Source organism: Conger conger, chromosome 7 (genome assembly GCF_963514075.1).
Source record: "Conger conger chromosome 7, fConCon1.1, whole genome shotgun sequence".
Taxonomy (NCBI): domain Eukaryota; kingdom Metazoa; phylum Chordata; class Actinopteri; order Anguilliformes; family Congridae; genus Conger; species Conger conger.
Window position 1 is genome coordinate 33,434,931 of NC_083766.1, and position 11,551 is coordinate 33,446,481.

The following is an 11,551-nucleotide window of genomic DNA, read 5'->3' on the forward strand; positions in this document are numbered from 1 at the left end:
GCTAACATGACCCTTGCTGTTAATATCTATTTAACGTTAGCGACAAATTGTGCGACTTTCACCACACTCTTTTTCAACAACAAAAAATACAATATGCAAGACCAACTTGGCTGGCTAGCTCCTCATCGGAGGCAACCAGCAACATGCATTGAATTAAAAGCATCAGTCAATAATTGCCAATTGTGACACATTTTAGCTAGGTTAACCATGAACCACATGATGCTAGACAGTCATGAACCCGGCCTTGTTGTGTTTAACGTAGCTTGCTAACAATCACAGCAAACTTTAGCAATCTGCTTAACCAGCTCATGAACTTGGGCATGGATTAACGCTAGCTAACGTTAGCTTCATTCGGCGTCAGCTATCTAGTTAGTAAGACAGTCATTGTGATGCATCGAAGTTAATGTTAGCGAGCCTAGTAGTATGCGTTAGAAAAGATTTCACAGACCTCAAATTGGTTGACAAACTATCCTACGTTAAACAGATTAATTGTGATTAATGTGTTGTTACCCGACACACGTTGACAAATTACGTATTTAGCAAGCTAATGTCAGTTAGCTAGTAAAGCGAATCTTTATAAAATATGACACTCGTCAAATATGGCCAAGGGGTATTGTGAAGTTAGCTAACGTTACCTAGCTAACTTGGCGAGCTAGCTGCGTGTCTGCACAATACAGCTTATCTGATGGGAAATCATCATTTGCTACATATAACGTTCGCTGTAGCCAACGTAAGCTAGAATTTGTTGGCTAGGCAACACGTTTTAATACAAACTAGCCTGGCTAGCTAACGTTACATGAAACCGTAGCTAACGTCAGGTATCATTTTCAGTGTATGCAGTTATAAGTTACCATGCTTCGACAACTGGTCGCAAAAGCCCGATAACTAACGTTGAGTTGTCGTTAATCCGCACACACCTCGAGAATAATTCTTAGCCATCATCCTGGGCAGCTACCTAGCCAGGGTACCCAATTTAAGATTTCCACTCGTCTTCAAGGCTTGAGAAGTAGTGTAACGTTCGCTTGTAAGCAGGTTTAACACATAGCCTGCGAGTCACTTCATTGGTGTTAGCAAGACAGCGAGCTAACGAATGTTTATCAATGTACCAATACGCCAGGGCAGAAGAACTGTCATTCGCGGTAGCCACATAGCATGTAATACTGTTAGCCACCTAAATAGCTTCCAAGTCAATTTACTAACCTAGCTCTAGCTAGGTAACGTTGGCTACATATATCATCGTGGCCTACAGGCTAATATTCCAGATTAACGCTAGCTGGAAACCGACAACAAAAGTCCACACTTATCAGAAAATGACATTTCAATTCCACAATATAACCAGCTGGTTACATGTTGTCATACGCATACCAAGCATCTCAACATGAGCAGGCTTACTATGCTAGCTAGCTAGCTACCTAACAAACACTAGCAGCTGAGCGTGCTACTCAGCTAGCTAACAAGCCACGTCTCGAGATAGCGGATTGCAACTATTACAAACATTACAAACATTTTAGTATAAGAACTCACCTGTGTCGGTACGTATCACCTTTTCTATTTGTAAAAAACAATCTTCGTTTAAAGTCCTGGAACCCGTAGGTCGAAGTAAGGGATCCAGCTTCTCTTCTCCAAGGAGCCCCCCAGATTTCCCAACCAACAACCCTCACTCCTCTGACTCGGTGTCAATTCAGTTTCCAAATCAACAGCGCCTCTCCGTCAACTAGCCAGCTAGCTGGCTAAACACAAAGTTATTCGATCTAAGCCTGAAGAAACATACATTCAGATCTAACCACAGGATTTTTTATCTCTCGGCGACTCCGGTCTCCAATAATATACAGCCTCAAAAACAATTTTTAATAACAACCAATTTAGCTATAAACCTTGTTTTCTTGGACAGGATTTTTTGTAAATTTCACAAAATGGCGCGCGTTCCAAACCTGCGCAGCGAACCGGCCCGGCAGACCATAGAGACACGGACAGCCACTACGCTTGGCGCCGCCTAAAAATATCCACCGTGTTCTTCCGTAAAACCTCGATTTTCTTAATCCGATCCTGTCGATGCGTTGGTTTTAAGATTATTGCCATTACTAAGAAAAGGTAAATTCATTATTCAGGCGGGAAGCTAAATTATTTGAAAAAAGAAAAAGCAGCTAACAAAATGGTGGCAGACTGAGAATGTTACCATGACAACTGTCAATCAAACTACGAAGTTCCCGGATGGACCAATGACGCAGGAACAGAGTGCAGTTGTCATAGAAACTGCCAATCAAATTACGTATGCAAAGGGGTGGGGCTACACGACGGCCACTGCTGGATTCCGCAGTACTGTGTAAAACATTAGAAATAGAATTTATTGTACGACAGAGAACTTCTTTTGTTATCCATTATGGGGACAATAAAGCACTTGAACATCCATGATGGACGTTAAATTTAAACGTAAAATAGGTTTCAATCGTATGCGACTACAGGGTTGTCAGAATCCAGGACTGGAAGGCTGAATGTCAGAATTGTGGACCCTTTTAAATATTTATTTTTTATTTATTAAAGTTCCTACACCGTCAACTTACATTTGCCATTCATGAGTCCTATGCCATTTTAATTGTACGAGTAGCATTGCACTTAAGTAGGCATTTCGCAGAAGCTCTCATCCAGAGCAACAGAGCTGCAAGCCTAGTTCCCTAACGATTGTGGCACACTGCTAACTGCATCTTAATATCGTGTGTGTGTGTATATATATATATATATATATATATATATATATATATATATATATATGGTGTATTTATTCTTCCCAGTGATTGAGTTATGTTAAATGAGCAGAGATCAAACGAGCAACTTTACAATGTTTTTGACACATTAAAAAGTATTGAAATTAAATAGATATTCTGATTAAATCTATTAATCTAAAAATATATATATATATATACAGTTGGATTACATTTCAAACATATGTGGCCAACTTTACAAAACGTCTGACATTTTCTGCTTTAAAGCACGGAAGGAATTTGCTATGAAGTGTATTTTGGCAGTAGTTATTAATTGTGCTCGAGGGGCTCCATATTTCCACGGTTTTGTAACTTAAATAAAAGCAGGCAGTATACGGTCCCTTTACTTCCTGATTACCTGATACAGTTCGAAGAGGCTTAGCTACTTGCAACAACAAACAACTATTAAATAAAACGTTCTACTTAATTGTGTGCTAATGAGCTAATGAATAACAGCTTGCCAAAGTTTAGCACCAACTGAATATTAACTCGTAACTAACAAGTTGGCGAGTGTACATGAAAGTTCAAGCTGAAGTAGCCTACTACTGCATGAGTAATTGTATCTCATTTGCGCCACTGTAGTGCACCAGAGAAGTCCAGACCACGCGTAGTATTTCTGAATACTTGTCTTGACATAATTACGCAATACCTGAACTGATGAACTGCTGATAAGCACCAACGGTTAGAGAATCCACCACAACACGTTAAGTAGAAATACAAATATCAAGATTATCTACGTGCTAATTCGATTAAAAAATAATAATAATAAAAAACTGCGCGAACACCGTACAAGTTATCAAGCTAAATTATGCTATAACTTCAATACATAATTAACGTTATATTATATTATATATATTAATATACTAGTATACTATATACTAGTTATAGCTAGCTAACCACCCATGATTGCTATATTGCAGTGAAGTTTTTCCTCTTTCTTCTTATTTATTTTATTTTTTTGGCGTGATCGCGAACTTGGTGTCACATGAATGGAATCCTCACGTCACATGACATGAAGCAGGAAGACATTGTTCGCGAAAAACGGGTGGAAGCCAACACCGTAGTAGTTATCAGCACTTTAATTCCATTTTAAGAAAATGAGTGCCAATTTGGACATAAGACTTAAGCGAGCCAATAAAGTTTATCATGAGGGGGTAAGACGGCCATATGTCTGTTTGATTTCGGCTTGCTTCTTAGTAGTTAGGCTAACTAACGTTAGCTAGCAAGCCGTAGTGCTGTGTTGTCCACGCATTTTCATTAGGATTACGTTAGACTGATTAGTTCATGTGTACTGTGTATCTCACCGATGTAACGGTAGCGATATGAATATAGGTTATATTAGATGTAGCTACAATTTTGTTCTTACACATAGCAATGTTACCGATGTCTAGCATACACCAACTACGCTATAGCATAGGACTGAGAATGGGTTTGCTAGCGGTCAGACAGAAGTAACTGGTATGTTCTTGAATGTTGAACACTTCTGTTATTTGCAAAACTTGACTTGGTTTCATCAACAGTTTCAACAGTTGACTTTGTTTCAATGACTTGTGCAACAGGTTTAACATCTCGTTTTTTTCACGTTACGTTACAAAGGTGCGTCAGTGTTAAAAAATGTGGCCTCAAGTATTTTGCGCTAACATCTGTATTTATTCTGTATTTAACTCCAATAAGACAGATTCTGAGCAGTCTCAAGCGTTTCTCAGGCTCCTGGTCCTAAATGAGGAGTGACATTTGGCTACTGTAGATGATGAGCAGCTAATCCTCCTTTTTCCTCGGTAGCTTAGTCATATGGCTAATAATTTTGCAAACGTCAAGGAGACTACATAAGCTAGCCATATATTGCAGTGTCCATAAAGAACGTCCGGCGGTGGTCTCATTGCACTTTTGAATCAGGAGAAGAAACGTGAACGCACACGCTAGGCTAGCCGAAGATTTTTCCAAAGAGGCCAGTTTTGGTGACTGTTTTATACTCCAAATCATCCCATACTCAGTTAACTTGAGTGGCAGGGACGATGCACTGGCCACATGAAGTTAACTTCAGCCTGGCAATGCATGGCTTCTAATCTAACAAAGCCCTTTTCAGTTCTCTTTGGGTACAGGGTGTCCCACAATGTGTACTCTGCCACATTTGAAGGGCTTTGGATAGAGCCCAGGAGAGGAGGTGGCTTGTCTGTACTTGTGCTGTAGGCTCTTCTAAGTGCATTTGAGCCTTCTAAAATATATTGAAACCTTCAAGCACATTGATGTTGGTTTTAAAAAGAAATGCTCATGAATAATGAAGTAGAATATCCTATCTTGAAATCTCAGAAGTATTATAGGTGTAGCCTAGTTGTTCAATGTTCTAGGTTATTGTTGTGCCACTTTGTGAATTCAATTAATTAATTTAATTTAATAGGAGCTTGAAACCAACCCAAAAAGCTTTGCAAATTATGAAGCGAATATAACAATTAGGATTAATATATGTCCAATATTTGCTAGGGCTACTTTAAGGCTCATCCTGTTAAATCACTTTCTAGTGGAAATATTCTATGGTCTGGTTTTGAATCTTGACAGTGCCAGTGTTAAGTCTTAATATAACATAATGGCGAGAACAGCCCATTCAGCCCAGCAATGATCACCTTTTCCTACCACTAAAGTGTACCTGCTGCTTAGTTTGCCTAAAAGCTAAATTGTATCTAGCACCGTATCAAGCCTGACTGTGAAAACCCCCAGTGTTTCTGCCTCCACCATATGTCCTGGCAAGCTGTTTCACAAAGTGACCACTCTCTGTGTGAAAAAATACTTCCTGAGTGGAATTTATCCGTTGCCAATTTCTATTTAAGCCCCCTCATTCTGCTAACCGAACTCACCCTGAACAATTGCCTGTAGTACACTTTGAGACTTTTAAATTAATTTTAGGGATTAACAATCAAATCCCCACTAAATCTCCTTTTACTAAGATTATAGAGATTAAGCATCTTAAGTCTTTCCTCATAACTTTCCTCATAACATTTATCTTTTGATGGAATCAATCTGGTTGCCCTACTCTGAACCTTTTCCTGCGCCTCTGTATCTACTGCTGCATCTGTCTTCCTTCAACCCATATCTGCATGCGCTTTGACTTATAGAAAGTAGTGTCATAAGATGTGGTAGCTGATAACACAGTTGTCTCTCAAATTGACAGTGAAGGTTACAGTAATGAGTGCTGGCAATGACTACATTTGGGTATTCTAAATTTGGGAGAAATGTGTGAACCCCACTGCCAATTCAGGAGTGTACAGACAACCACTATTTTCTGACAAAACACATGGTGCAATCATGCTGTAGTCTACAGCTTTTTACACTGTAGACGACAGGAACGCTTGGATTGGAGTTGGTGGAAGACTTTTCAGATGCAGCTTTAACAGGCATGCAGACCAGCAGGTTAAAACATGCATCATCAACCCAAATTCAAAATTATATTAAGTCTTTGACAACCTTGACCGGTTGAACCACAAGTTGACTGTTTAAGCACTAGTTCCAACGGCAGATCACCTCTATCCACAGTCCTTATTTTATTTCACAGGAAGTGCTGGCAGGTGTTGTGGTGATTATCAGTAAGGAGGCAGTCCAACATCAGGGCATATCTCTCACAATGGAAGGGATTGTCAACCTCCAGCTCAGCTCCAAGAGTGTGGGTGTCTTTGAGGCATTCTACAACTCTGTCAAGGTGAGCAACCTGTGGTGCACCAGAGCATGGATGTGTCCACACAGAAACTGTATTTAACTCTATTTCAATTATAGATAATGCGTCAAATTCCCATGCAAGTGTTAAAAGTGATGATGGAATGTTTGAGTATGCAGGCCTTGGGAACTTTTGATGCCTTGCTTGTGTAAAAGCCTCCTTATCCCTCTTCTAGCCCATCCAGCTAATCACCAGCAACATTGAGGTGGTGAAACCAGGGAAGGTGCCAGGGGGCAAGACTGAAATCCCCTTTGAGTTTCCGCTCAATGTCAAAGGCAACAAAGTGCTGTATGAAACCTACCATGGCGTCTTCGTCAACATTCAGGTACAGGCCGAGCCACAGAGCCCAGGTGACCAAGGTGGATTGTGTTAGATTTCCCCCTCAAACCAGATGCAGCCAAGTCTGGCCAGGTGCTAATGGCCATCTCAGGTGTTGGACCTCAATCCAATTGAAAACTTGTGGGCTGAATAGAAGAGGGTGGTTCATATGTAGAAACACAAGAATCTGAAGGATCTGTATTGAGGGGATGGTGACTCCGAATGTGTTCCTTAACCTTGTCAAGCAATAAACAAAAATACTCCATGCTGTTATCCTTGCCAGAGGTTGATGCACCAAGTACTAAACCAGGGGTGCCAATAATTATGGAACGGTGATCTTGGTGAAATCATTTTTTGATTAAATGAATGTTTGATTTTGTTTAGTTCCTTTGAAACATTTATAAAGTATAAAGTATAAATTTATAAAGTTTCCACCTTGGCATTTTTAGTTTATCTCAATAATTATAGTTTATTTTTCAAGTGTTTTTGTGCATTGCCAGGCAGAGGTGCCAATAATACTGGAACCCTGTACATAGGATGATGCACAATTGTTAATTCAGAGAATGGGACAGTTCAGTTTAGATGAGATTTTACATTCATCGCTATCTAGCGACCCCTGCTGGTTGTTCGGGCAGCCACATTGCAGTCAAAGCTGCATATGAAAGGTCTTCCTCCGACTCCACTCTATGCTCAAGCTTAACTGTAGACTCGATGTGTAAAGTAGCGTGTGTTTCGGAGGAGAGCTGTGTATCAGAACCCGAATCAGCAGTGGGGGGTTTCAGCATAAATGCGGCTGTGGTTGCATTCCAAATTGGGGTATGTAAAACAAAGGATCATTAAAAGGGACATTTGTTTGGGTTTCATCTGCTAGGTAGGAAACCCAGACCATCTTCATTTTTTTTCTGTTGACTGCTAAATGTCAATGAGGAATAATTATAAAATTGTAAAGGACAAATTAATAAATGTTTGGTATTGTCATTTCGCATAGAAAATGTAAAGGTTTTGAGTCAAATTAAGTGTAGTATATTCCTTTTTGTGTAGTAATCTGCTCTTCAAATAAGCATCTTCCAGATGAAGTTGCAATAGCCAATGGCAATTGTGTTGGTTGACGATAACTACTCTGTCCAAATTAAGCTTTCCCAATATGAACTTAACAAAACGTCTATGTGTATGTACTGAATAGTATGCCTGAAACCTAGTTTTTACGATCCATTTAATTAGATATTAACCTGCAGTGCTTTCTCTGCTTTCTGCACCAGAGGAGGCCTTCCCTACCTGTGGCCTTCCTTGGTCTCCCAGCAGAACTCCTCAGGCCCAGTTACAGATAATGCATTGTAGAGTTTTCCAGATATGTTACAAAACAGACAGACACACACCACTCCACCCCACTCGATTCCTGACTCTGTTGCGGCATCAGGGCCCCACCCTTCAGAGGAAGTGACTGTCTGAAGGAGGTGACTGGATGGAGTGGAGTGGTGTAGGGGTGAAAAGCCAACAAGACTTTCACCAGATTTGGGGATTGAGGGAATCTGGTACATCCATGTGATTGACAGCGTGTCTTCGCAGCAAATAATTGTTGGATTTTTCCATTTCAAAACATAGGCAGCAAAAATCACAATAATAATCAGTAAGGCAATATCTTCCTTGTCTTAGTACACCCTGCGCTGTGATATGAAACGTTCCTTGTTGGCCAAAGACCTGAGCAAGAGCTGCGAGTTCATGGTCCATTGTCAGGTAGGTGAGCGCAGTGACATCATCTGTTCTGCTGAAGTGAGTCAAACTGCCCTTTTTCAGTAGTCCTACATAAAAATACATTTCTCACTACAATTATAATTTGGGACAAAAGCAAAGTCTCACCTAAAGATGGGTAAAAAATCAGTTATGTTATTTACCATTTGTATAAGAATGTGCTGGCGTTACATTAATGGTCAATAACAATAGCCTTTTTTATTCTCTTTATGCATGTGAGCCCGGCTTATTTTGATCGCATTCATTTGGTCACTTCTCATTCTTCCCTTGGGATTGGTGATTGACCGGTACACCTCTCTTGCGTTCTTTCTCAGCCGCAGAAAGGGAAGCTGATACCCAGTCCAGTGGATTTCACCATCACCCCAGAGACTTTGCAGAACGTCAAAGAGGTAGGGCCGCCAGAGCAAAGTTTTAACATCCGCACTGATGACCTGGCCTGTGATGGACCAATCCTTCAGCTTGCCTGAGACAGACAGAAACCCCCTCTCCCTAGCCTGCAGCAGAGTAGCCCTGCACGTCCTCCTCCGAATGTGAAAATGAATGCAGAAGAAATGATCAGCTATTTTATTTCCTGATTAACCTAGATATTCTCGATGGATAATCTTCCTGTCTGAGCTACACCTGCTGCTGGTGTATCTAAATACAGATAATTTTGTTGGTTGAGCAGATAGATATAGATTGTGCTAACTGCACACCCCCTGTGTAAGGTAAAAAAACATTCCACCTGTTCAAGAGTACAGTCAGGATATCTGAAAATGTTGAGCTTCAACATTAGCAGAGATCATTTTTGGTTTTAAGAACTTAATGCGAGTCAAGTTGAAATGAACGGAACAGCGCTGGGGTACCAGGATGCTGTCTCCGGCTCCAAAGTTTGTTGGTCTTCCTATCCTTTCAGAGAGGCTCCCTTCCCAAGTTCATGATCCGGGGCCGTCTGAACGCGACCAGCTGTGTGATCACACAGCCACTGACAGGGGAGCTGGTGGTGGAGAGCTCGGAGGTGCCCATCAAGAGCATCGAGCTGCAGCTGGTGCGGGTGGAAACCTGCGGTGAGCACCAGCCTCCTGCCTGTCAGCCAGTACCCTGCACCCGCAAGCTAGCATCGCTGGCCCTGAAGACCATTTATCATTACTCCACCCACTGTATCCGAGTAGCCAATCACTGCAGCTTAAGTCTTTACTTGGGGTGAAACGAAGAACCTGTTAAATATACCACAATTGATGTGGAAAAAAGTGATTAAGTCCATTTTCCTGTAGAGTCTAAAAATGATACTTTCCTAGAATAATAACAAATGTAAAAAAAATTAAGTAAGTAACATATTAGCTTGGATTCAAGCTTCAGGACATACTTTAATAATGCTGGAAGATTATGGAGGATAAAACTGATAATGGTATCAGTAAATATGCAGAAAAAACGGGAACTGATGGGAGTCTTTCTTGAGCACAGGATGTGCCGAGGGCTACGCTAGAGACGCCACGGAGATCCAGAACATCCAGATCGCAGAAGGAGACGTGTGCCACAGCCTGCCCATCCCCATCTACATGGTGTTCCCCAGGCTCTTCACCTGCCCCACACTGGAAACCACCAACTTCAAAGTCGGTAAGTTAAAGTGGAATATGCCTTGGGTTAAGGCCCCATGATCCTGCACCAAATCTGCACTGTGCAGGCACACTGTGTGACGCACAATTGTGTCACTCCGGGAACGAGAAGGGTTCAGCCAGTTAGGGGCCCGCTTCTCATTGCTCTCCAACAACCCCCAATGGTTGATTGGGAGCCTGTTGATTGAGTACCAATGCCGCCTCCTCAGACTCTACTTTCCAAAACTTTCTTCACTTTCCAAAGCAGAGAGGGGATCACACATAAACATGGTTGCAGTTGCAAATAGCCAATTGGACACTCAAAATTCAGGTGGGAATTTGACGTGTTCAAGCCCTAAGGAATTTTTTATTAAATGCATTCTTTACAGTGCTGGATGTCTATAATCAAGGTGCTTTAAAGATGAGCTTTTATTTCTAAAGTTAACCGTGAACACTACAATCAGAATGTGGTGCCTAATTCTGTATAAAAGTATACAGCACTTATATCCAGAGATGTTAAGTTCAATGGTTTTTAGACATATCTAGTCCTTTTTTGTGGTGCACTGCCACTGAATAAATTGCAATTTGCACCCTTTTCCACTTTCATACAGAATTTGAAGTCAACGTGGTGATAGTTCTGCACGATGACCACCTGATCACTGAGAACTTCCCTCTGAAGCTGTGCCGGGTGTGAGCTCTTCACTGAAAGACTGCAGGCCTCTGGCCCCTCCACGACAGACCACGACCAGGCGTGCAGCATACCAGCAATGCCCCATGGGACTGATATCAATTCAGACTATTTGATTTTTAAGTGCAGCAGTCATCAAAAAAGTTGGACTTGGTTTTGTTCCAGATCTCTTTTTTTTTCTACATTGTGATCATTTGTAATGAAGAAAAAAAACTAAAACACTTTGCATTTGTAGAACGTATGCAAAGTATGGAAGACATGCAAGACAAAGCAGTTAAAAGGCAGAACGTTTCCACCCTAGGCTGACAAATGTTCAGACACATTTACCACGGTACATCTCTAATGGTCTTGACAGAACTCCCTGTCCTGGAAACGAAGTGCCTCTGGATTGAGTCTGAAGGTGTGAAAGTTTCCCCCTTCCTTAGCCACAAAGAGTTGCTTTTAGACTGTGCATGAGGAGGGAATTGCAGGAGACAACGTGCAAACGAGGGCCAGGAGTGTTGCCCGGTTTGTTTTGCTTTCCAGGGATTTCTGCAGCCCTGTGAATAAATCAGCCGAGCCTGAACATGTCAGAAAGTGTTGATTGAAATGCAATTCACACCCATTTTGTGTGACTCCCAGCGTTAAAAATATCATTTGTATAAAAAGTCCTCTTCATTAGGAGCAATGTTGTAAGAAGAAATGTATCCCTTCTGCTTCTACAGACTTATAAATTCCCACAATTCATTGCCACCAACTTTACACAAACCAACGCACA

General features: G+C 41.2%; 2 protein-coding genes across 5 annotated transcripts in view; one reads left to right on the forward strand and one right to left on the reverse strand.

The window, feature by feature from the left end:
* Positions 1 to 2,170, reverse strand: part of dyrk1aa (dual-specificity tyrosine-(Y)-phosphorylation regulated kinase 1A, a) — a 36,761-nt gene extending 34,591 nt beyond the window's left edge. For all 3 annotated transcript variants that reach the window (XM_061248865.1, XM_061248864.1, XM_061248863.1), the window contains exon 1: positions 1,525 to 2,170. The gene's annotated coding sequence lies outside the window, so the exon portion shown is untranslated. The remainder of the gene's footprint in view (positions 1 to 1,524) is intronic.
* vps26c (VPS26 endosomal protein sorting factor C) lies at positions 1,427 to 11,359 on the forward strand. Of its 2 annotated transcripts, none has more exons than XM_061248868.1 (8): positions 1,427 to 1,532; positions 6,307 to 6,450; positions 6,641 to 6,790; positions 8,437 to 8,517; positions 8,847 to 8,921; positions 9,428 to 9,578; positions 9,976 to 10,128; positions 10,718 to 11,359. In XM_061248868.1, the coding sequence occupies exons 2-8, from the start codon at positions 6,376 to 6,378 to the stop codon at positions 10,798 to 10,800; spliced, it is 768 nt and encodes a 255-aa protein (XP_061104852.1). In that variant the 5' UTR covers positions 1,427 to 1,532; positions 6,307 to 6,375; the 3' UTR covers positions 10,801 to 11,359. The 2 variants fall into 2 exon arrangements, with proteins under 2 accessions (XP_061104852.1, XP_061104851.1); XM_061248867.1 differs by lacking the exon at positions 1,427 to 1,532 and adding an exon at positions 3,750 to 3,913.
* The last annotated feature ends 192 nt before the right edge of the window (positions 11,360 to 11,551 follow it).

Bases quoted from the DNA above. Each gene is read 5' to 3' on its own strand.
- vps26c (XM_061248867.1), top strand. From the start codon at position 3,857: ATGAGTGCCAATTTGGACATAAGACTTAAGCGAGCCAATAAAGTTTAT. The intron at 3,914-6,306 runs GTAAGACGGCCA...TTTATTTCACAG, and splicing joins ATAAAGTTTATCATGAGGGG to GAAGTGCTGGCAGGTGTTGT. The intron at 6,451-6,640 runs GTGAGCAACCTG...TCCCTCTTCTAG, and splicing joins CATTCTACAACTCTGTCAAG to CCCATCCAGCTAATCACCAG.